Below are 26,898 nucleotides of genomic sequence, written 5' to 3' on the forward strand. Positions count from 1 at the left end.
AAGGAGTAGTTGAGGCAATTAGCATAGACGCATTTAAGGGGAAGTTAGATAAACACTTGAGGGAGAAAGGAATAGAAGGATATGCTGATGTGGTTAGATGAAGTAGGAAGGGAGGAGGCTCATGTGGAGCATAAACACTGGCATGGATCTCTTGGGCCGAATGGCCTGTGTCTGTGCTGTACATTATTGAACACCTTAAAAACTGAAATTTATTACATAATAAACATGCAAAAAAATCAACAGCTCTGAAAAATAATCACAAAACTTACTCACAGCATCTTCTATTTACTCCAATAACATTTCCCAATTTCCCAGCACAAGCACCTCTTCTCTCAGGAAACACTATTAAATGCTTTCAATGCAAATATAGAATAACTATTTTGGAATCACTTAACACAATTCCTTTTTAATAAAGTAGATAGACTTTTCATTTGAGATATGTTCAAAGCCACTAACTTGTCTAAGTTTCCAAGGCAAAATGTGGCAATGAGACATGTCCACCTCTTGCCCATTGTCCAGCACCCCTGCAGCTGAGAAGAGTTGTGGTTTGGCAAGGCAAGTCACTTAACGTTATGTACTCTGCCTCAGAAAAAGGTCAAGGTGGTAACGCTGACTGAGAGGCCAGTCACCACGTGTGAGCTTTTAAATTTAATCCACGAAGGAATGTGTCTTTAAAATGAAGAGCTAATGGTAAGGCCATTGTACAACCTTATCTTGGAGCATTTCTTTAAGTTTATTTCATTTGAAATAATTTATAATTTCATAGTGTAAGTTGTTTACTCCTGGAAATATATAGTTACAACAAATTTCTTAAACTTGAGGGATTTGCTAGTGTAAAAACATTTTGTTCAACATTTAAAAGGAACTGGCTAATATTTTAACTCTTAACATATATCTAATAATATTGTTCCTATTTATCAGTCTTATTAAAGAAAGAGAGTTGGCATTATTTATATATGGTTTTGAACATTGTACGACAGTGGTTGGGTTAGACAATATTCAATCATCTTCCACATTAACTGTACTGGATGTTTAATTCAAGCCTTAAATTAAGGCTTATTGCCAGATGAGAGCTAGATTTAGGTTAAGTATCTATTTGAAGGATTAATAAAGTGCAGAGAGAAACAGCGTTCACTGGAAGTTGCAGTCGAGGCCAATAATCCCCTAAGAAATAGAGCATTGTGCATCTTTTTATTAAATAACTTGTTTAAACAACTTCATTGTAATAATCCCTCCAGTTGTGGCATCAGGTGACACTCAGAAATGGGAGTTAATGGGTGAGGGACTGTGTCGTTAGTTCTACTCCCTGTACAACTAATGAACGGACCAGATAACTCTGAAGCGTCAATGCTATCACCAGTTATTGTACAAATGGGTCTTCCCAGCTGCAGGCCTCAATGAATTCTGGCAAGTTTAGTTTTGGATTGCACCATGCTGCGTGAGGCCCAAGTGTTGGGAACTGTTACCATTAGCATAGGTCTTAGCACAGTATGAAAGCAGCTTGTCCTATACATTTGTTTCTCCTGATCATCATCTGTTTCTTAATGAGTACCCATTTAATCTTGAGCAAGATGTGAGAGAGCCCGTATTACAGTTGCCCATTCTCGTAAGTTTTCTTGTCCTTATCATCCAACAAGTCATTCTCATAGTATGCAGCAGAAGGCCAAAAATATTGTATTATTAAACAAGCTTTTTGTCCTATGGATCTTCATAGTGCACAGTGCAAAAAGCATCTGAGTGCCTGGACCATTTAAAGGCTGACCAGAATGGTTTTCCAGGATTACCATCAACTAAAAAAGAAAGACTTGGATTAGTATAGTGCCATTCATGACCTTAGGATGTCCCAAAGCGCATTACAGCCAATGAATTCCTTTTGAAGTGTAGTCACTGTTGTAATGTAGGAAACGCGGCAGCTAATTTGCACATCGCAAATGTGATAATGACCAGATAATCTGCTTTAGTGATGTTGAATAAATATTGGTCAGGATACTGGCGAGAACTCCCCTGCTGTTCTTCAAATAGTGCCATGGGATATTTTACGTCCACCTGAGAGGGCAGACGGGACCTCAGTTTAATGTCTCATCCGAAAGACGACACCTCTGACAGTGCAGCACTCCCTCAGTACAGCAGTGGAGTGTTAGACTAAATTATGTGCTCAAGTCACTGTAGTGGGACTTGAACCCACAACCTTCTGACTCGGAGGCGAGAGTGCTACCTGCTGAGCCACAGCTGACACCCTAGTCTCAATTAGTGGCAATACCTCATCCTCTGAAAGCCTATAAACACCCCCACTGGTGTCCCATGCTTTCATTTCTGTGCAAGCATTTGGTGGTGTAATTCGACTCACTATATTGACAGCGTTGTTATGGCTATGATCTGTTTTTGATAATCTGTGCTGTCATTTGTTAGAACTTGGCCTCTTTGTTTCAAAGTAAGGTCTGTTGCAAAACCTTTGAGAACTCTGATATACCCATAATGTTTATTGCATGCACTGGATCCATGAAAACATTCCTGAAGGTTTATGTAAGTTTTTTTTTCTTATAACTAGACTATAGTCTAATCCTGATAATTCAAAGGTTTTTTTATGCTGAACAAAGTGACTTGTCCAATCATTTAAATTAAGCAATGCAAATAATTCAGCCATGTGGGAATTTAGTGCTGAAAAATAGTTGTTATCAAATTAATTTGAATTGAGCTGAGTAGACTAAACCAAACAAGAAAAAAAATAGAAATAATTTTGTAAATATATTTGAAATAGCTTTTGATTGAAGGGAAGCAAAGGAAATGTTAATGTTAATCAAGGACTGAGACTAGAAAACACCTGCTGCTTGACAAATAGGACATTGATATGGTCCCTTCAACATCATGCATCATATCTTTAACGAGCAAACATCTGCTTGCAGTTAACATAAATTACTTGCATTTTCTGTATATGATTATCCACTGGACACTGGAATGGATACTACGATACACTATCAATAGACTCAGGATGATTGTTGCAGTAAAAATAAAAAACAGAAAATGCTGTCACTGCACAGTATGTTAGTCAGTATGAAAAAGAAGGCTTCATGTTTCAAATAGCGTCCTTCATGAGAACTCACTGTCAAAGATATCTCTGCAGTAATAGGGCAGTAAGTACATCAAGGTGATGCTTCCCTCTTGGGACAAGAATGCCACCTTCTAATGGTCCTGGGCTAAAGACATGTCAACACAAGCGTGAGTTAATTGGCACATAAAACCTGGTGTTTTCCTGACCTAATGGAACTCTTGGCCTGAGAGCAGAAACTCCATACATTTCTTAATGTCACAGATTTATTTGGTGGGAATATTCTCTTGTCTGGGGAATATTATTCCCCTCAACAGTGGGACCCTGAGAGTGCTGGCCAGATCTTTAAAAAATAAATCTGTGGCAAAGTGGAAGAGTATGGCCAAGAAAGGAAAACATCTGCAAATGCTTGAAATCTTAAAGAAAAACAAAGAATTGCTGGAAATACACAGCAGGTCCATCAGCATCCGAAACAACTCCATCTACAGCTGAGATGTTAACCTGTCTTTTCTCTTCAGATCCTGATGGACCTGCTGTGTGTTCCCAAATGTTTCTGTTTTTACCTTGGGGCAGAATCCAGTTACATGATAAAAGTAATTTAAACCCATGGTACTTTATTGTTGCTGTGTTTTTTTTGACATTGGCATTGTTTTCCTTTCTCTGTGCTACATCATAAGATAACAAGGTACTCCAACTCTTCCCTCACAATCCAGATAGTGTCACTGCACCCAGGAAAAGGCAGAAGCTGATTGAGTGGGAGAAGAAATATTGTGAAAAGATTGGGAGATTTGCCTCCCACTCAGTCGGGTTTTGCCTGTTCAAGTTGCCAAAATGTTACCACTTACTCTCCACTGATTCAAAAGAACAGTGTCGCAGTACATAATGCTATGTAGAGTTGATTGGTACGCTCCTAAGGGGACAGGAGAGTGGCTGGCCAGTTCTTTAAGGAAAAAATTAGTGGCAAGATGGAGAGACTGGACAAAAAGAAAAACAGCTGCAAATGCCTGAAATCTTACACACCTAAAACATGGGCCTTGTTGGTTTGAAACCTCTCCATCCACCCCTCACCCTCCAATAATATAAAATACATGCAAAGATTGACATCCTGTGATAAATATTCTACCTTTTTTGTGGAAAACTGGTTATTTAAACGCACAAATTGACTGGATTTTGATACCGATTTTGCTGTGATGGTTTTGTGTTCCCATCACATAATTACTGCCCTGAAAAGGTACATTTGATTAAAGGGCAATGGTTGAGTAGTGAAGAAAAAATGTAAAAGCAATTTCTGCCTAACTGCTAACCAGCCCATCTTCTTCACACTGATTTTTATTTTGATGAGACGACAGCAGAAACACTTTTTGCACAGAATCTGTTGGCGAGTCATTAAGGTGTAATTTAATTTCATGCTTTTTACTTATTTAAGGCTGAGAATAATTACAGATAGTCTGAGAGAGAAAATTGTGTGTATTATGCAGTATATGTACAAGGGAGAACTGATGCTGAATTTCTGGCTTATACTTACTTGCCTTCCTTACAAGTTATATAAAGTACAATGTGAGTGACTGCCTCCGTAGCCATCTCTTGCGGGTGATGTCTAATATTGTGAATACTTTAACAACAACTTGCACTTATATAGCGCCTTTAACGTAGGCAAACATCCCAAGACACTTCACAGAAGTGTAACCAGACAGAAACTGACACCGAGCCATAGGAGGAGATATTAGGAGGTGTGATTAAACGCTTGGTCAGAGAGGCCGATTTTAATGGGGATCTTGAAGGAGGAGAGAGAGGTGGAGAGGTTTAGGGAGGGAATTCCAGAGCTTAGGGCCTAGGCGGCTGAAGGCACGGCCGCCAATGGTGGGGCAATGGAAATGGGGGATGTGTAGGAGGCCACAGATGGAGGAACGCAGAGTTCTCGGAGGGTTGTAGGGCTGGAGGAGGTTACAGAGATAGGGAGAGATCAGGCCATGAAGGGATTTGAACATGAGGAGGAAATTTTAAATTTGGGCATTGGTGCACTGGGAGCCAGTGTAGGTCAGCAAGCATAGCGGTGATGGGTGAACGAGACTTGGTGTGGCAGCTGAGTTTTGGATGAGATCAAGTTTATGAAGGGTAGAAGATGGGAGGCTAGCCAGGAGAGGATTGGAATAGTGAAGCCTGGAGGTGACAAAAGCATGGATGAGGGTTTCAGCAACAGATGGGCTGAGGCAAGAGCAAAGATAGGTGATATTATGGAGGTGGAAATAGGCAGTCTTTGTGATGGATTTGGAATTTCAGCTCAGGGTCATATAAGATGTCATAGTTGCTAACAGTCTGGTTTCAGCCTGATAGTGAGGGATGAAATCAGTGGCTAGGGAATGGAGTTTGTTGGGGAGGCTGGGGCGAAGACATCGGAGACAATAGCTTTGGTCTTCTCGGTGTTCAATGGGAGGAAATTGTGGTTCATCCAGGACTGGATGTTGGACATGCAGGTTGACCATGCAGAGTCAGTGGAGGTGTCGAGAGAGGTGGTGGAGCAGTCGAGCTGGGTGTCGTCAACATACGTGTGGAATCTAACGTCATGTGTTCATATTAAGTCGCCGAGGGGAGGAATAGAAGGGGTCCAAGAATAGATCGTTGGGGGACTCCAGAGGTAACGGTACGGGGGCTGTAAGAGAAGCCATTGCAGGAGATTGAAAACAGTGAAATGTTAGCCAAACTTTCCTAGTGCCAGTGCTTTTAGAACCAGTTAAATTATGAAACAAACTGTCTCAGATCCTCCCATAAGAGGTGGCTTATCAATATGTCTGGACAAGGAAAATTGATCTAACAACAATTTCGCTGTTAAGCAGCTACAAGCTTCAGTGTCAGTTGTAGCAGCAACAGCTTCTTTGGACGGTCGGTTAAGAAAGAAAGAACTTGCATTTATATAGTGCCTTTCAGAACCTCAGACGTTTCAAAGTGCTTTACAGTCAATTAGGTACTTTTGAAGTGTAGTTACTGTTGTATTATAGGAAATACAGCAATCAATTTGCGCATCGCAAGATCCCACAAACAACAATGAGGTAAACAATCAGATAATTTGTTTTTTTAGTGATGTTAGTTGAGGGATAAATATTTGCCAAAACACCAGGGAGAACTCCCCTGCTCTTCTTTGAAATAGTGCCATTGGATCTTTTGCGTCCTGAGACGTTTAACATCTCATCGGCAACACAGCACCTCTGACAATGCAGCACTCCGTCAGTACTGCACTGAAGTGTCAGCCCAGATTATGTGCTGAAGTCCCTGGGATGGGACTTGAACCCACAACCTTCCAACTCAGAGGTGAGAGTACTACCACTGAGCTGAGGTAGAAGCCTAATCTTCACACAGGAGAGTACCAACCTAGAAATGTGTCCAACAAAATCTACTGTCAATATGGTACACATATACTTGCACTTAAGCTATTAAAACATTTGTCTATCATCGTAACATCTTTGGTTTTATTTGGATAAAGATGCTACATACAGAAATATAAACCAGCAACAAAAAAAAATATTTATTGTCCTAAGCAGTTTTAGGCACCAGGAGAAGAGAATTTAATAAAAACCACAGCAGAGAGAGAGAGAGAAACAGCTGTCAAACACATCGAGGAAAAATGCATTTAATATAATTTGTATAGAAGCCAACTGTGTTGGTGGTTTGAAGAAATAGCTCTATGCTTGTATCACCACTAATACAGCATAGTGCCTAGTAATGAGAAAGTGGATTATGTGCCCTTACACTACTTGTGGGTTCATACAAGTTTCATTCTTTGCAGCTAGAAGGCTTCTAGTACCGGATCCTTATACATATGGCCCCCAAAATTCTGCCCATTATTTAACAATATTTAAGCATCTCCTAGGCCTCGAGCTCGCTGCATGACAACCTTGACTGTTAAGTTCCACCAGATGTCATTTATTTTATTTCTTTTGGAAACCAAATTTTTTTTTAATGTCTTTTAATGCGACACAAGTTCAAATCCCATGCTGCCTCTTGAATCACTACAGGCTGATGTTCAGAAGTTTACATTGTTTAGAGCACATCTTTTTTAATGGAAATCACGATACTTTAAATTGTATATTGTGCGTAAAATTAATTGATTTTAAATTTTTTTTATCTTTGTACCCTTTGAACTGGTCTAGCATGCAATTGGGTGATAAATATAGCCATACTAGCATCAACCATGTCCCGAGAACATTAAGAGTCAACCACACAGTGTGAATTAGAGCTATATTAGAGCCAAACTGGGTAGTTCCCTTTGACGAAGGACATTAGTTAGTTGGAATTTTGCGGCATTCGGACATTTGATTACTTTTTTTCTGATGCTAGCCACAAATAACCAAATTCACAACTTGCCATGCTGGGATTTGAGCTCCTTCACTGGGTTGATGGTCCAGTACCTTAACCACTACATTGCTGTACCCTTAATGATCATCTTGAAGTATATTTTTTACTACAGAGGAGACTGTTTGCTTTTAGAAGTGCTTTGGTTAATAAACTAGATAAGGATCATTCAAACGACCTCGAGGTATGTGTTTGATGTGGCTATCTTTGCAGTATGCTGTATGTTAGCCTTCTTTGTTTATTCTGTGTTTTTAAAAAGTATTTCAGACTGCATTGAAAGCATAAGAGATTGATCTAATTTACGATAATTCAGGTTAATAAAATTAACAGAATTCTTCCTCATTTTACTTTACCTCAACATATGGTTGTGAATTACTGTCATCCGGTAGAGGAAACAGTCAGCAAGGAACATTGGGGCCATGTTTCTAATGGTCTAATGATACCTGGAAACAGCTGTGCAGCGCACACTGAATCAGTTATCCATAGTGGATGGTCATTACAGCTTTATTATGTTGGAAACAGGATTGCAAACCTGCTGCAAAAGCAGCAATTAAGCTTATTAATGGGAGGTGGATTAAATTAACGTGATCACTTTATAGTTTTCGGACAGCGAAGGGGCTTGCAAATGTGTCATCCGAGCCAAGCTCATAGTTAATGAACCAAATCAAGAGGATGATTTCAGATTTCATTTATTTCAGATGATGTGTGTCAGTGTTGGCTCAGTGATAGCACTCTCACCTCCGAGTCAGTAGGTTGTGGGTTCAAGCCCACTCCAGAGACTTGAGCCCATAATCCAGACTAACACTTGAGTGCAGTACTGAGGGAGTGCTGCACTGTTGGAGATGCCTTCTTTCAGATGAAACATTAAACTGAGGCCCTGTCTGCCCTCTCTGGTGGACGTAGATGATCCCATGGCACTATTGGTAGAAGAGCATTTCATTGACTGTGCAGCGCTTTGGAATGTCTTTCTTTCTATGAGTTCAGGAATGTCCAATTGCCATGGGTTGGAGTTAAGGGAATCTCTGGAGCTACTGTGATGAATGCCATACAGAGGCCTTGCTGATACCAGGTGACATGTTCTGACCCTTTGTAACAAGCTGGCACCAATAGGAACCATTGCACAGACTTATACATTGCAATTACTGGATACAGTAAATCATTAACAATAGCTGAGCCTTTATTCGCAACCATTCCCATTACCTAAATTTCCTGTTGCCATATTCCTCATCGGAAATGTATTTAAGTGAGGGGATGGAAATTTTAAAAAAATGATTGTCCTTTTCGTGACTGGAATGGCCTATTCCTGGCATTTGTTGATCTTCTCCTTTGCAAGGTACTACTGCACAGCTTGTAGGTACATGTCTGTGGTGGGGCCTCTGCTTCCATTCTGGGAGGAGCACCATTGATAGATAGCGCTCCATCCAATTGTTCATTCCGATGGAATAGTAGAGAAATTAGTGGCATTCCCTGGTGGTTTAGTACTGGGGTAAGGAGTGCCTTGAATAATTTCTATGGATGGCTCATTGGTTCTTAGGGAGCCAGCAGATAAGTGACAATGGCTTCCTAAGATCAGACACAAGCTGCTGGCTTGAGCTACCAATGACTTCTCTGAAGGCACACCGTGATACCTCTCCAGGATCAGTGAATCCCCTGTGAATAATTACACCCTGACCCAGTGCAATGTTAGATCCCATATTGGAACATAGTACCAGGCCCAGCATTTTGATATATCCCCAGGTTGTTCAATTCCTGCAGTCCTGAGTTTTCCTCACGGTCACCGTATTGTTTGACATTGCCTCTAAAAATTACCCAAAAGGAGCTCTTTCCTGGAATCTTGCAAGGTTGCTGTCCTGCAGATCTTCAGCCCTCTTTAGAGCCTGGGCTTTATAGTCAACCTGGAGAAGCCCAAGTTACAATCAGTGCCTTATGGAATATTGTTTTCAAACCATATACAGCATGGTCGAGAGGTTCATAGGGATTCAGTCAGAACTCTTTCCGTTTCAGCAGGATACAGGCTCAGCGTTAGATGCAGATATTAAACTGTTGATGGTAGCGATATTGTGGGGCCTATTTAGAACTCTTTTCAATTGAATCTTATACAGTTTATCCTGAGAAGTCCTAATAAGCCAGGAGATGCTGAAAGCTATATAGTGGTGGCCTTAAGTCAAATGTGCTTGGCACGTTATGATTACAAATATCTCCCTCAGCTTAGGACTTCACATACTCCATGTTTGTCACAGAATAACAATGCTATTTGTGAGTGGCTTTCAAAGTGGGAAAAACAAAGGCCATAGAGCTTTTATTTAAAAGCTTCCTTTTGTCAAAATCCAGTTTGTCTTTTCAACCAATCGTAAACTCATTGCCTGAAAGATTTGCCCAAAATGTGGCATTCATTGCTGAGTAATAATTTGCTAGGTTCTTTTTCTATTTTGTTTGCTTTCTAGGAATATTTACCATGACATGAGACAATAACTCTATTTTCTTTGTTCGAATCAGTCATGGGATTTTATGCCCATCATCTGGATACTGATGTCATGAAGACCAAGAGAACTGATTTGGCTGGGTCTTGGCTTAGTTCTGTGTTTTGAGCAACTCTCACACCTGCATGTGTGCATCAGTTATTGTCTGTCTTAGTAAACAATGGGATGGCTCTTTGCTTCTCCTCTGGCCCAATGGCGGCAGCACTGCCTTATGTAATGCTGCTAATAAAATTGTTTCTGCTATTACTGGTATTGTTGTAATACAAAACTGACATTTGATGAAGTAGAACTATTCCTCAGTACAGTCAAGCCAAGTACAATATACAGTAGAATCATTCCTTAATCTTAATGTTGGAGCTGTAAAGACTATCCACCTCAGGGTGTACAAGTCAACAATAAGTTGAAAAGCTTATTGAATTATTGAGTATATGTAGCTCCTAATCACTGTGCAAAGTGAAGGATGAGCAAATTTAATTTGATTAACTAAGTACATCATCTACTTTTAAGATTGAGGAGTAGCCTTCAGATTTAACCACTGCACCCTTGGTGTTGGCCTGCTTCTTGTGTCTCTTTTTGGAGCTTTTTGTCTCCATTGTGTTGCCCCTTCATTTTTTATCTTAATTTCAGACCTGATCTGCTGGCTTTCTGTGCTTTCAATGTCTCCAATCTTCTCACCTCTCCTTGCCTCAGCTATTCACACATTCTTTGTTTCTGTAATTTGTTTAATGCTTCTTTCCCTTGTCTGATATTAAGAGCATCTCGATCATCTAATAAAATCTTTGTTTCTTTTAAGCAGGTTAAGGGTCAGTGTGCTGTTATTTCCCTCTCCCTCCTCTTTGTTCCAACTCTATTGCAATTCATCTTTCATTTCCTATAATGGGCTGAGCCTGTTCTCGGCACAGATGGTTTTTGAGAAGTTTTCTTTCCTGAAGATACAACGGTATTTCAGTTTTTTTCTTGTACTAGTTGATTTTCCCTAGTATTGTCCATGAGAAAAATATTAACTCAGAGCATTTTGTGTATTCGTCCTTCAGTTCTGTCAAGGAATGAAGAAAATTTTAATTAATCTCAGCGATAACTATGAAATTCCTCCATGCGCTATTTACTACATTTGTTTAACTGGGTTCATACATTATGAAATTGCACAGAGGAATTTCATCTGAATATGGTAATGTATTTTTTTATAAAATGTTGCTGAAAGTAATTTCATCCATTAAATGCTTGAAGGATTTTCTTAATTACAGTAGAATATAATCTTTCTCTCTGCTGAAATCTTTCCACCAGGCACCTCCTGCCTGCTAGGGAAAAGATAAATAACTTAAATAAAACAAAAGGGTAGATTTTCATTTCCGCTGTGCTTGGGGAGTGCTCAGTTCCAAAGGGGCAGTGGAGAGAAAATTGGACGGAGACCTGTTGCGTCAAGTCTTTGCCCCAACTACACCTTCCTGGGAATTTTGGGGTTTCCTGAAGTGGGTGGAGCGGGGGGGGCATGCACCTGAAGTAGGTACGTGTCCAGCATATGTATCACAAGGAGACAGGAGAGGGTGCTGTCAGCCTTTTACTTCAGCCTTCTACCTCAATCTTTGCTCAGTGGCAGCACTCTTGCCTCTGAGTCAGAAGGTTGTGGGTTCAAGCCCCACTCCAGGACTTGAGCACAAAATCTCAGCTGACACTCCGGTTCAGTACTGAGGGAATGCTGGACTCTTGGAGGTGCCGTCTTTTAGATTAACCGAGGTCCCGTCTGTCCCCTCAGGCGGGTGTAAAAGATCCCATATGGAAGATTAGCAAGGGACATTATTTATCATTCAACGAACACCACTAAAAGAGTTTAATTGGTCATTTATCTCATTGCTTTTGTGGGACCTTGCTGTGCGCAAACTAGCTGCCAGGTTTCCTACATTACAACAGTGACTACGCTTCAGAAGTAATTCATTGGCAGTCGTGAAAGGCAGTATAGAAGTGCAAGTTCTTTCTTTTGTACCTCAAGTTCCTCATAGTTTGTCTGTTGGTTGCTCTGGCAGATGCGAGCCCAAGGAAACCTGCTAGCACAAGGATTCTCTGTGAACTGGAGTCTGCAGTCCTGTCCAATCCTTCCCACTCCCAAAACCAAAAAAGGGAAAATAAATGAGAAAAAAGGAGGAGAGATGTGTGTGTGTGTGTCTGTAATAATAAATGTGTGTGAGAGAGATAGAGTGAAGGTGTATGTCTGAGAAACAGATTGAATGTCAAAGGGAGAGTGAGAGAGGTACAGACAGTAAGACAGTTCAAGAGAAAAAGACAGCGAGAAAGTGCACGAGAGAGAGAGTGATGGAGAGAAAGTAATATTTTGTTATTATCCTCTCTTAGCAGTCTGGCCTTTCTCTACATGGCCCATATTTAACTGCCATGCCATCTGTCCTGACCTACCCCATCTCTGCTCCCAACCATCATGCAACTCGAGGACCCCCACCCCCGGAATACCTCAGAGAGATTCTGGGCTGTTTTCCAAGATCCATGACTGACGCTGGGTTTAATACCGTATTTGCCGGCATATGGATGGCAAATACAGCAACACAGAGTTTGTGCTGATATGGTTTCAGGTGTGATTCAAATTGACAGCTGGGAACACGTCCTTGAAGGTCCAGGTCACATTGTCCTGTAGTTGTCCCATTCCCAATGATGCCCTACCCCTGCACCCACCGCAATGCTGCCATAACTTGGAACTTCCTCCCCCACTCTGTGCTACCACGCGATGGGATCCCTGGCAGATCCTTTGACTCACCAAGCGCAATGCCACAGAAGATCTACTAGTATATATGTATAACATATTACAAAATCTTGTAAGTAGTGCATGTTTTCTCTCAGTGCTCTTGCAGCAACTTCCTGTTATACTATACTGTCACGCCTGTTTTTCAGTTACACTTACCTATTTAATGTAAGGCAGTATGCAGGAAGGCCCACCCCTCCATTCTCCTGCACTACCCTCCCCCTTAATACTGCCTGACTCACCCAAAAGTACAACATCCTGTCCCTCCAATGCTGTCAGGTGCCTCTCTCTCAAATCCTCCTACACTGTAGAGCCCCTTCTCCCAGACTACAGGATTCCCCCTCCAATTCTCCCAAACCCCAGTGCCCGCCTCTCAGTAGTCCGAGATTTCAGAACTCTGTTCGCAGTATTCCCAGGCCCTCCCCCCCCCACCACTACCAGAAAGGCCACACCCAGTGCTCCCACAGCCCCCAAAACCTCCTCTCCGGGCTTCCAGACCCGGGTAATAAATTTAATTTATCACATAACTAGCATATAAAATATTTGCAAAAAATATTTTAACTTACCCACAAAATTTCCCAGCTCCTGTGGGAAATGCCTCTACTAAGCTTCATCCCAACCTTTTTCAGAGGTCTGAGTTTTGCAGCCCACCTGGACCCTGCGGCGACCTTTTCCCAATCTCCCAATGGCCCATTCTTCACATTATTCCCGGCCCCCTTCTCCCCGCTTGCCCCCACAATGTGTTCCCTGGCATATTCTTTGAATTGCTATTCCTGCTGTCAGTTGTTTTAAAACAAGCTCCTGGTTTGCTTTTTGCCTCCCCCACTCCAATATATACTGATGATTAGAAGGGAGGGATCCTTAAAATGCATTCTGGAGCCAAGCTTTGACACTTACGGGTGTGAAACCTTTGTAAGGGCTAGATACAAGATTTTTTAAATATGTAGGTAGCTACAGATCATTGGCTTAATACAGTCTTCATTTTCCCAGTAATTCCCTCTCCTCATCTCTTTCCTTTTCTGAAGGTAACAGTAGCAACTTCCATTTATATCGTGCTCCTCACGTGCAGGAGGCCCTAACCCTAACCCAGAGCACGTTACAATAAGGAATAAAGAGATACGACGAATATCGCGCAGGGAGAACAGGGAACAAATGGAGAGCTTCAGTGGGCACGTGAAGGACAAGAAGTCCAGTTTTGTAGGAACAGAGGACATGTGCCGAGACATAAGACAGGAGGAGATCATGGAGGTTTTGAATTAATATCCTTGGATATGGGGAGTAAGTAAAACCTGGAGAAGATGGGATGTGGGACTTAGTGTGGGTAAGGTGGTTCACTGTGGTGTTTTGAATGAGTTGGAGATGTGGGATGGTTAAAGCAGGGAGGCCAATCAGCAGGGCATTAGAACGGTCAAGCCTTGAAGCGGTGAAGACATGGACACTCACAGATGAAGGGAAGAGATTGGCACGAAGGCAGGCGGCATTGTGGTGGTGAAAATCAGCGATTTCAATAATGGAATGGATATGGATGAGGAAACGTGACTCAGATTGAGATGGTGGCCGGGGAGGTCGATGGAATCAAGGTCAGAGCCACGGAGGTGTTGGCAGCATTAACCAGAGAGAGGTTTGGCTCATCCAGATCTTGCTATACAACTGGAAAGTCTCCACGCTGGTGGACCCCCCCTTTCTTCTCCAAGGCCCACCCAATGTCGTCCATGTCCCCTACCACCGCCACCCCCCCCCCCCCCCCCCCCTCGATTTCTTCCAAGGTCCACAATCTCTCCATCCCTCCCTCCTCTCCGATTTGTGGCTCCTTTCCCTCCCGACAGGCAGCCAACCTGTCAATCTAGCTGCCTGGCGTGTGGGAAACCCGGAAGCACAAATACTTACCTTCAATCGAGTTGCGATCGCAGATTGCGACACGCTCATTTGGCTTCCGGGTTCCCCATGCAAATATCTATGCACGTGCTGGGTTCCTGGCTCCAAGCTAAAATCATGCCCCAGGTGTGGAAACCCTGGCTGGTTTTGTTCCTCCGCATTCTGACTTCAAGATACAGAGACCATTGTTCTCCCTCTGCTGCTCGTTTGAGACTAACTAGAGAGGTCCCAGATTCAAGTGCTAGTCAGTGGCTCAGATTTGTATACGTAGCACATTTAGCCGCTATATTGTTTTCTTATTGGCAGGCACGATGGATGATGATTGACATTGTGCCTCCTCTATTGAATTGATAAATTGCCATGTAAAACAGTGTACCAGACAATGTTACTTGAAGTCTAAACAATTTCATAACTGTCTGAAATTCAGAGAATATGCAGTGTTGTGATTTAAGGTGTTTACTGTTTCACAAAGCTCGATGCAATACACTATTTAAATTTATGCTGGAGTAACTTGGATGAGGAACTAAACATACATGTTTCAAATGGTTTTGATCATTTTGTTGATTGTTGAACCTATTGATGAAAGAGATGGTTTGTGGCTGCATCTGTAATTCTAACCTGTCTGAATAGTGAAGTGTAATTGATTACTGGGTTTTAACTGCAGTTGCCTGTTTTCACAGATACCGTATTGTTATACATACCTTCCCATGCAGCCAGCCGGGTTTTTTTTTTGTAAATCCAAACTTACAAATTGAAATCTATTTAAGGCAAAAGTTACCAGCAGTACAATTGGTACATAGTTGTCTGTTGGTAAGTAACGTTTTATTCAGAAACTAGGTACTTATGGAAATAAATGTATTTGCATACACTGCCTCCATCCTTAAACTTGTCAAGCTACGTCCACTGTAGACTTGAGGTGGTTGTTCCATTAGATGCAGAAGGTCACATTGAACTGGAAACACAAAGCTTATACAAAGTGTGCCCATTAGCAAAGCTAGCGAAGAAATAGGATCTGGATGTGATTATCGATCATTTACTGAATGTTTCCAGTCAATGCAAAGCTGTTATCGGCAATGCCAATCAAACATTATGATGTATTTTGACTGTAAGTTAAATGAGATTCTAACTTTGTAACTAGTGAGGTGAAATGGAAGATTTTTGTGCAGTTTTGAGCATCCAATTGTTTATCCTTCCACCAAGTTTCTTCCCTACTCTCCTGAAGGCATTGAATCCTTGCTGGGGTTTGGTTCCACGAATGTCAAGCACTCTCGAGTATCTTGCCTGATTGCACGTTGACTGTGACCATTGGCAGGCCGCTTTCTATTGGGAAGATTACACCTTTAGCGATCCTGTTTTTTTAGCCAGCCCTTCCATCAGGGATTGCTGAATGATGATCGGTATTGGGAACCCTGACTGTTGATTTTTTTTTTGTTGCCTCCTTCCATAATACTGGGGCAGCTGAGGCCAATTGTTGCAGCTTCACCACTGCTGAGAACAGGGTTCGAACCTGGGACCCTCAAGGCCTGAATAGCTCATCTACTCATGGGTTAAGTTCACTGAACCATTGAGGGAGCTGTGAGGGGAACACCCCAACCTCGAAAGCATGTTGATGCATAGAGACGGGTACAGGGAAGAGCAATGGATGACTCTGTAGAACTTGGGTTACCAAGTTATGAAGAGAGACTCTCAGAATTGTTTTCGATCAAGAAAAGAAAATTGAGCTTTTGAAGATGTAGATGTAAGTAGGCGTGTTGAGTTGGACTGTACTCACAGAACGAGTGGACATTAATAATCCTCGAGCATGACTAGAAATTTTTTGTCCCACAGATTAATGGACTCCTGGCAAAAGCAGCTCATGATATTGGTTACCTCTTTCAAAAAAGAACTGAATGAATATTTGATTGGGAACAGATTTGAAATCTGTGGGAATAAGTATACACTGTGTTGATCAAGTGTGACAGTGATTCCATTGCTTCAGGGAGACAGGAGAGAGGAATGGAGCATAGGAACAGGAGTAGGAGTAGGCCATTCAGCCCCTCGAGCCTGTTCCGCCATTCAGTTAGATCTGTGGCTGATCTGAACCTCAACTCCATTTATCCACCTTTGTTCGCTTGATACCTTTTCCTAACAAATATCAATCGATCTCAGTCTTAAAAATTTCAATTGACCCAGCAGTCAGCTTTTTGTGGGAGCAAATTCCAGATTTCCAGTACTCTTTGTGCAAAAAAGTGCTTCCTGGTTTCACTCCTAAATGGCCCAGCTCTAATTTTAAGATTAAATCTTATTCTGGACTCCTCCACCAGAGGAAATAATTTCTCTCTATCTACCCTATTGAATCCCTTAAACATTTTAAATACTTTGATTAGATCAATCCTGAACATTCTAAGGTCAAAGAAACACAAGCCAAGCTTATATAACCTGTCCTCATAATTTAACCCTTTAAGCCCTGGTATAATTCTGCTGAATCTGTGCTCCAAGGCCAATATATCTTTCCTCAAGTTCGGTGTCCAAAAATGAATGGAGTACTCCAGATGTGGTCTGGCTAAGGCCCTGTACAACTGAAGCATCACTTCCTGATGTCAGTGTAGGGCAACTGGACAGAACAGAATGGTGGAGATGTGGCTGTGCCCAGATATTCTGGAGATTTTTTTGTTTACATTTGTGAATAAAAGGACAGACATATAGAGCCTTTTCCAGTTATTCAGATATCTCAAAATGTTTTACATACAGTGGATTACATGGAAGTGTTGTGATTGTTATGTAGGTAAATATGAGCTTTTGTGCCTGGTTTTTGCTCAGCAGGTTAAATGGACTGAGGGAAGGGAAATATAGATTCCATGATTGCTCATGACACAGATTGTGTGCAGACTTGATAGGTTTTTGATGGCCTTTTCTCATTCCATGTTCTCTGATAATTATTTGTTAAAATGCTAATATTTGTCAGCATCTACATAGAATGTACAGCACAGAAACAGGCCATTCGGCCCAACAAGTCCATGCCGGTGTTTATGCTGCACATAATCCTCCTCCCTCCCTACTTCATCTAACCCTATCAGCATACCCTTCTAACTGTGTAAGTAAACTTAATTTTACAACTTTGCCAAACAGAACATCACAACTGATCTTTTCCTGGAGACAAATGGCGATGTCTTTACCCATTCATAGTCAAGAGATTTAAAATCATGCTCCCAATTGACTGTTGCGATCTATATTGTTTTCAACAGAAAGTCTCTTATTTGAGTAGCCAGCAAAGGAGGATTGTTGCTATTTTGGAGCGGGAACGTGCCTGGGAAAACCTGCATGTCGCAGTGATATTACAAACCGATTGATCAGTGTTTGGAGAGCCATCTTAGATCAGTTCTATGGGGACAGTCATGTTGTTTAAATAACCCCTGTTGCACTTGGATAACTCGGGAGCTAACTCTTCCAGCATGCTGATGAGTTTAGCGATCTGGTCGCTTCCTGTTTGTGCGTTCCACGGATAATTGTACCCCAATGGTAGACCCCCTTTCTGGTTTCGATATGTAAAAATACATAGAAAGTTGACTTGCTCCCATTTGTAATCTGTGACAAAACCAAGGCAGTCCTCCAATTTAGGGTTTTTACTGACTGGCAAAACTCTCTTTATTTCTGGTTTTCAGCCAGTTGGATTTTTAAAATTTGCACCCACCTCCAAAACAGATGGTAGAAGCCAGGAGAAAATCAAAACAAGCAAATAGAAGATTTTAAACTTTTTTTAGGGGGAAAAGCGTTAGGAAAAATAGGTTAAAAATATAATAGATGATGGTAAAGAATAGATGGCGGAAAATAGAGACAAGCAGAATTGAAGTGTGTACATTTTTTTTACTTGTATAATTAAAATTGTGTTTTAAGTGCATATTTTGGACCTAAGTACGGTTAATATTACTGTGATAAAGTTACTCCTGATGTTTGAGCAGCTGTAATGGTGATATTTTAAACATCACAGTGTGCGATCTGAAAACAGAGAGGAAAAAATAATTGGCTAAGGGGGTGGAGAATTTCCCTAGGCTTTTCAGTGATCTAAAGGTTAATAATATAAATGTAGAGACATTCTGCTCTGAATAATTTCTTGCAGTCTTCTTTCTTATCAGTAAATTAAAGATTATAATTGAAAAAGGGCTGGAATCCCAGAGTGAGGCTGCAAGGTCCAAAAGATTAGCAGGCAGTTTGGTATTGTGTAGCCTGTAACTTTCTGTTGCATTCCAGAATTGTATGCCTAGTTTTATTCTACTATTATAACCTGTTTGTCAGGTTGTCACGGTGATGCAGTCACCTGCCCTGCCAGCTGTTAATGTTCTGAAGTAACTACTGGTCAAGACCCAAAGTGTGGTAGTGTTGAAGAACAATAACTGCGTACAAGCAAATGAAGGGCACTCGCATTACTTCATTCCCTTACAGGTTGTGCTCTCTGTCCAGTGCAGTTTATTTCACAGGATATCATAGATCCTTACACTTTACAAGTTATTATAGTTCAATACCACCGCAATATTAACCTCCCTTGGTATCAGGCTTTGTCTAACTCACTTTTATACCTTGAGGTTTGAATACCTAGACTGTCCTTACCAACTGATTTACGACATGGTAACTGCTTTGGTTGTCATTGTTCCTTGAATACAACAAGATTGGCAGTCTCAGTCTCATTCTCTCTCTTCTTGGCTTCCTCTCAGGGTTGCTCCCAGGCCTTTTGTCCTCTCCAGTATGCTTTCAGGGCACTCTCCCTCTCTGGGCTATTCTCTGGACTTGCCCTCTCTGGGTGCTATCAGGCTGCTCTTATTTGCACCTCTCCATCTCTGCTGTACTCTGCGCTCAGGCTCTCTGGCACTCAGGGATCTCTGCTGCACTTTCCTTCCTGCACCCAGGGCTCTTGCTGGCACTGTTCCTGACTGTGTCTGTTTGGTTCCGCGTACTCACTCTCACTCTCTTACACTTTCAACCTCTGCAGGTGCAGAGTATTGCCTCCTTTCAGTCTCTGTTCTAGACTCTCTTCATCCTTTGTCTCTCAGCAAGCCTCTTATGTCAGCTTGTGCCTCGGTTCCTGTGCTCAGCCTCAATGTCTCAGTCTCCCTGATTCCTACTTTCTTCTCCTAACTTTTCCCTAGGAGCAACCCTGAAGGAGGGACACTGGGGCTAAGCATGCAGTAAGCACAGTGCAGCACGCTCTGAAAGATATCTTGGATATTCCATTTCCCCAACTCACTTCAGGGGATCGGGCGGGAAAGTGGAGTTGAGGTTGAAGATCAGCGATGATCTTATTAAATGGCGGAGCAGGCTCGAGGGGCTGTATGGTCTACTCCTACTTCTATTTCTTATGTTCTGCACTTCCTTAGTTGCTTCTTGCCATGATGCTCCCCAATCTTTCAGTGCCTGTCTGCTCACTACACTAAGTCCTGCTGCTGCTTTTCACAGCTCTTTTTTTCCATGCCTACATCTCCTGCTAATTCTTCCTGCTCTGAGTCTTTCTCCTTCTCTTTCAGTCTCACCTTGCAATAGCTTGATCTCAGCCCTCCTGCATGTCACCCTCCTCGCTGCACACTTGCACAACTAGATCTACACCTGATGAGTCTGCTGCTGTTCAGCCATTCCCTGCTAGCTGTTGTGAAGATGCAATACAGTCACTGCTGCAGCTTTTGGAGCATGCTGCATCATGCTTGGGCCCTCTGTGGGTGTGCTCTGCCCAGATGTCCCACCTGAAGGATTATCACCTGTGTCCCTAGGCAGGGGGCAAGTGTCTGCATGTTGTGTATCTCCACTCACCTGGTCTGCAGCAGTTCCACTCTGGCTTTCCAAATCACCATTACATGCTCAATAATGAAAAGACTGTCATCATTTTACCCTTTCTCCTCTCTTCCCCCCCCCCCCCCCCCACCATCTCTTTTCACTGATCTGTAACCATTGGTGTATAACCTGTTTTGATTTTATGGTTAAACATTCCCTTCCCGCACAGCTTTACATCTAAGCAAGCACTTGAGAAAAGAACTGATACGTCAGCTTAGCGAGGAGTAATATTGTGCAACGATTCAGCTGCTATTAAGAGGGAAGATGCAATCTTTAAATATATTTTAAAATAAGTTTATTAAGTCTAAAGTTGCATGCTGAAATTGGCGAGGCGACACTACTTTTAGATTGAAATGTCAATTTTCTGCATCACTGCGAGAGGTCCCCTTTAAATCCTGCTGAGAAAATGATGTACTTTGTGCCCGTAAAAATATTGGCTGATGCTTTATTACACAGCAGTTTTGAGACCTAATATTTAGCTACATTTGAAGAATGCAGGCAGGCTCACTTAGAGATATTTGAAGTGTTTAAACTGCTTCTAGAAGATCCATTTGCAGCTATGTTTTTCTACGTGATAACTTGTAATGAATCATTCGTGTTGCAGCTTCACAGTCGTAAAATTGTACACATCTTTTTTTTAAAACTAATTAGCGCTTCCTGGCTGCTGGGGTCAAATCACTTATTCAGGTTCACTGTCCAACCAGTTTACGTTTGCATTCTGTACTGAAGTGATTTCAGTCAATGCAGTACAAATAAAGTTGTATGTTCTCACATTAATCAGAATGCTTGACTTGCTTAAAATACTGCTTGAATTATTTTGAACAACTGTTCCTGACTCTGTTTCTGTTTTTATTTTCCAACAATAGGTATTGGAGGCCTAGATGATTACGTCTTAAAATCGGCTACTTTGTCAACTTCTCCTGTATGTCCACCTTTTACACCTTTGAACTTCGAGGCAACTCCTATTGTAAGAGTTGCTGTGGAACCCAAACATCCAAGTGCGTGGTGACTTTATACATTACAGCCAATACAGATAGTCATGACACTATCTGGGTGGATTAGTTGAAATATATTGTTTGATAAAATAACATGCTACCCATCAGTAAAACAACATTTGCATAAGCATCCCTAGGATACTTGGTTGTCCTGGTATGAGTATAAGTTTGCCTCATTATTATTGTTAGTTGAGTGACCCAGAGCAAGCCTGTATGGAGTTCCTGGGAATAGGCTTTCAGGGACATGACCGAGCTTCTTAGTCCATGTTATTGCGATGTGTAGCCCTTGAAGAGGAAATAACATTTTCTTGTAACTGTGATGGTGAAGTGCAGCAAATAACCACCTGATTTTGTTTATGAACTGCACTGAACAGTTTATAAAACAGTTAGCTGCCATTGAAAGCATGTATTATCCACACAAGGTGAGGCGCAGCTAGAAGTGTGTTATAAAATAGTAACACGCTAAGTGGTTTAGATTTTGCCGTAATCTGAAACTAAAGCTTGAGCAAGTTACCAGTCCCACCTGAGCTCTCAGTTGTGTTGTTGCCTTTTTCTTTATAACTCTGTGTTCTTTATTATAAAACTTAATATACTTCTCACCTTATTTTCTCCTACCTGTATCTCCTGCAGGCATTGGCTCCTGCCGGTTTGGTTCCACAGTTGCCCAAGTAGGCATTATTTACGGGAGGGTATCCTGCCAGAGTGGGCATTATTCATGGAAAAACTTGGCAGTGAGTGTTGGCAGTTTGTCAAACGTAGGGAACGTGTGAACATGACAGCGAAATGGCAGAAAAATTAAATAATTGCTTTGCCTCAGTATTTACCAGAAAGACTAACATGGTGGGCATGACATTAGAAGAAGAGATCAAAAAAGATGTAAAGACATTTAAGATAGAAAGGGGGGAGATAAGTGATAAACTAATCAAACTTAGAGAGGATAAAACCCCTGATTCAGATGGATTGCGTCCGCGCATATTAAAAGAAGTTAGGGAAGAGATAGCAGAGGCACTATAACATATATATAAAAATTCATTAGAAAAGGAAATAGTGCCAGAGGACTGGCGGACAGCTAATGTGATTCCTAAAATTAAAAAGGGAGATAGAACAAGTCCAGGGAACTATAGACCAATTAGCTTAACATCGGTGGTAAGAAAACTAATGGAATCCGTACTCAAAGATGTAATAGAAAAACATGTAGAAAACGAAAATATAATAAAGAATAGTCAGCACGGATTTCAAACAGGAAGGTCATGCTTGACCAACCTTATTGCATTCTTTGAAGAAGTAACAGAAAGGTTAGACAAGAGTAATGCAGTAGATGTAATATATTTGGATTTTCAAAAGGCCTTCGATAAGGTACTGCATAGTAGACTCATAACTAAGGTCAGAGCATGTAGAGTCAGGGGACAAGTAGCAGAATGGATAGCAAGCTGGCGACAAAACAGAAAACAGAGAGTGAGGGTTAAATATAGTTACTCAGACTGGCAAAGGGTGGGAAGTGGTGTTCCACAGGTATCAGTGCTGGGACCACTGTTGTTCACCATTTACATAAATGATTTGGACTCGAATCAGAAATACAATTTCAAAATTTGTGGAAGACACCAAGTTGGGGGGTATAGTTTACACTGAGGAGGACTGTGGCAAAGTACAGGAAGACATTAATAAACTTGCACAAAGGGTGTGTATTTGGCAAATGAATTTCAATATCGCTAAGCGTCAGGTGGTACATTTTGGTAGGAAGAATAAGGAGGCCACATACTATATGAGTCTAAATAGGGCAGAGGAGCAGAGGGATCTAGGGGTACAGATGCACAATTCACTAAAAGTAATGACACAGGTTAATAAGGCCATTTTTAAAAAAGCAAACCAAGCACTTTCTAGAGGGATAGAATTGAAAAGCAGGGAAGTTATCTTAAACCTGTATAGAACCTTGGTTAGACCACACTTGGAGTACTGTGAACAGTTCTGATCTCCATATTATAAAAGAGATATAGAGGCACTGAAGAAGGTGCAAAAAAGATTTACTAGAGTTATACCAGAACTGAGAGGTTATATCTATCAGGAAAGATTGAACAGGCTGGGGCTCTTTTCTCTAGAAAAGAGAAGACTGAGGGGTGACCTGATAGATGTCTTTCAGATTATGAAAGGGTTTAATCGGGTAGATGTAGAGAAGATGTTTCCACTTGTGGGGGAGACCAGAACAAGGGGCCATAAATATAAGATAGTCACTAATAAATCCAATAGGGAATTCAGGAGAACATTCTTTACCCAAAGAGTGGTTAGAGTTGTGGAACTCGCTATCACAAGGAGTAGTTGAGGCGAATAGCATAGATACATTTAAGGGGAAGCTAGATAAACACATGAGGGAGAAAGGAATAGAAGGATATGCTGATGGGGTTAGATGAAGAGTGGTGGGAGGAGGCTCGTGTGGAGCATAAACACCAGCATGGACCTGCTGGGCCGAATGGCTTGTTTCTGAACTGTACTTTCTATATGATTCTATGAACAGAAGTAGGCCATTCAGCCCCTTGAGCCTGTTCTGCTATTCAATTAGATCATGGCTGACCTGTATCTTAACTACATCAAACCATCTTGGCTCCATAACCCTTAATACCCATGATGTGGAGATGCCGGTGATGGACTGGGGTTGGAATCTTACCACACCAGGTTATAGTCCAACTGTTTTATTTAAAAATCACAAGCTTTCGGAGGCTTTCTCCTTCGTCAGGTGAGCGAGTGACGAAGGAGAAAGCCTCCGAAAGCTTGTGATTTTTAAATAAAACAGTTGGACTATAACCTGGTGTTGTAAGATTCCTTAATACCCAGCACAGCAGTGCCTGACCCAATCTTCATCTGATGTCCAACTGAAGACCCTGAATAGCCATTGGGACTGAAAGCTCTGGCAGGTCTTCCCCTCCTTAACCCAAAAAGAGCAAAGCCGATGGCAGTGCCCCTACTTATAACCCCAGAGGAATTGAGCACTGATTGGGAATCAAACTTGGGGCAGTTCTGGTCTATATCGTTCTTGTTACTCACCAGCAAACTGGTTGAACCATCATGGGAGTGCATATAGCATTTAGCATGATCCCATTTAATCTGTTATGAAATAATTCCTTTTAAATGTACAACAGGGTTCAGCAGTTGTATTACTTGATCAAAATTGCATAAATGTGGATTTATTTCACCAGAAATTTCATAATACCGGTGCTTCAGGTCAGATATCACAGTAAGTAGTAAATACCCTTAGTTTTATGCTACAACATCACAAGTTGAGAACCAGTTGGGAGTGAGATTTTTGGAAACAGTAAAAAAAAGAGCAATTTGCATTTATTTTAATAAAACCTGGAATGAGTTGTGAAGCTGTCAAGGGTTCCTGATGACATTTGCAAACTACTTGAGCTTTGCTGTTGTGGCTAATGACCTGGATCCCTCAAGTCAATAACAGTCTTGGTGCTCACTCCCAAATATCTATTTTTAATCCTCTAATCCATGTAGCAAGTGCCTTCAAAAGGGTAAGATTTTTCACATTTTATTTTATAACTACTATATACATCAAGGCACAGCACTAGAACGGTCCAGTGTTCGAGATCCTCTCATGGCCAGCATCTGAAGTGCCTCCATAAAAATGTAGGTCCTAGTGGGACACGTAGAAACAGCACTGGCCAGCGCCCATTTACCGCACAAGATTCAACAAAGTCTGTTCAGCACTTCGTCTTCAGCAGTAGAATCCATGAAAAGAATCAGTTCACCTGGACCTCGGCCTCATCTTTCGTCTCTTACGCTTAAACCTGCACGTACACTTCTTTCTCCATCTAGCTCTCATGTCGAGAAAGATCTCAGAATCCCCGAGCTGAATGGTAAACATGAAGAGTTAGTAATTTTTGTAACCTTTATTGTTGCATCACGAGAACCTGGTAGTTGATTAAAAATGCCTACTGTAGTTTTTTTTGCTGCCTTACGTTCTGCACCATGAACAACTGTTAGAAAGTTGTTGGCTGTTTACAGAGCTTTGTTGCTGTTTGGAGTTATATGTTATGTTTTAGACTGCGAGGGAGAATCTTTGTAACCTGTGCTGCTGTTGGTGACAGATTGATGAGATGCCTAGCACTTACGCAAATACGAGTGTAGACTACAGGCTGACTAAACTGGGGATTTTGTAATGCCATCTGCTGAAATGGAAATGTTTAAAGCAATACTTTCAGGCACCCTTTTAAGGTCGATGAAGGTTTATTGTTAATTATTGATTCCATAATGGAAACCTGGAGGAAGGGAGAATGAAGGGGAGGATAATGTAAAGTAAAATTAAGAAGGAAAGAACAGAATTAAGTCCAAAGATAGCAGTTTTAAAAAAAAACAAGAGAAAATATAAAAGGAAATAAAAAGCAGAAAAAAAGAGAGGACTACAAAAAGAGTTAGGAAGTCAGCATACAAATGAAACTGAGGCATAACAGATAGGAAGAGAATTGGGTAAGTGACAAATTGTAGCAAATCACTGTTTTAGCTTTTATTCACCCATGTCCCAGTCAGTCAGACAGCCACCAGAGAGGGAGCAGGACTGAACGGCAAGGAACAGTTTAGAGCCAGGCTGTCTGAGCTTTCTCTTTGCGGGCTGCATAGGTGCAAACGTTGAAAATTTGGGGGCCGTATATAGAGTTTATTTCCATGTTAATTTGTAGCTATCTCAAGTTGCAGATATTGCTACAGGTTGGACACCTTTGTGTTGGAATAAACTGCAGTCAGGTCCAATTAGGGTGAATTGTTATACTGGTTCTGTTTATTGATGGTTTTTGTGGTGAAATAATGCCAGAAATGCAATTCCTCACTTTAAGTCAAGTAGTAGAGGGGAAATGTGTCACACATGTATTTTTTTAAAGTTTTTTTCCCCATTCCATGCTGGTGTTACTGGTTTTTGCTGCTTACTGTGATGAGTTTTTCCTTCCCAATTTTTCTTCAATTTCTCACCCTCTGGGGTGCAGATCCTGTGAGAAGTACCAAACCGGACACAGCAGCACTTCCACCCCAGTCAGGTGGGCTTTGGAAATAGACAACACTGGAAAGCCAAAGAATACTTCAACACGGGTCGAGCAGAGAATCAGTTACTTTGGGGAGATTGTTAAAACCAGTGTGTTACTGGTTCAACATATACTCCGCTAACCAACATAGGAGTACATCCAAGCAGATTGGGTGTAGCTGCATCTGTAGGCTCTGTTACGCTTTTAAATCAAGTGTAAGTTAAGGATGGCCTATAAACCCTTCTTCTTCCACTTTTCAGACCTACTGACCACCCCCCCCTCAACCTTATATTGGGCAGCCACTTGTAATGGGGAAAAAATATACTGCACCACAAAACTGGAATTTATAAGCATGGTGCCGGCATGGACTCACTGTGGGGTAATTTTAACCCCCAGGAATGGGTGGGTTGGGGGCGGATGGGTCTCGTCAAAATAGTTAATATTTGGAAAGCGACCACATCCCGGCTCCAACGCAGCCACTTCTGGGTTTAACTCAGGCAGGTTTGTTTGCGTGTGGACAACAGAAATCCCATCCCATTTGAAGCCGGCGGGCTGATACTTAAAGGGGCACTGTACCTCATTGAGATATTTGAGGTACTTA

General features: G+C 41.5%; 1 protein-coding gene across 1 annotated transcript in view; it reads left to right on the forward strand.

Moving 5' to 3' along the window:
• The window catches only part of efl1 (elongation factor like GTPase 1), a 228,278-nt gene that overhangs the window by 143,706 nt on the left and 57,674 nt on the right, over positions 1–26,898 (forward strand). Inside the window, exon 16 of the mRNA XM_067971612.1 lies at positions 21,157–21,288. Within this exon, the coding sequence (XP_067827713.1) occupies positions 21,157–21,288 (132 nt within the window). The remainder of the gene's footprint in view (positions 1–21,156; positions 21,289–26,898) is intronic.

This window comes from Heptranchias perlo, chromosome 34 (assembly GCF_035084215.1).
Source record: "Heptranchias perlo isolate sHepPer1 chromosome 34, sHepPer1.hap1, whole genome shotgun sequence".
Lineage (NCBI taxonomy): Eukaryota > Metazoa > Chordata > Chondrichthyes > Hexanchiformes > Hexanchidae > Heptranchias > Heptranchias perlo.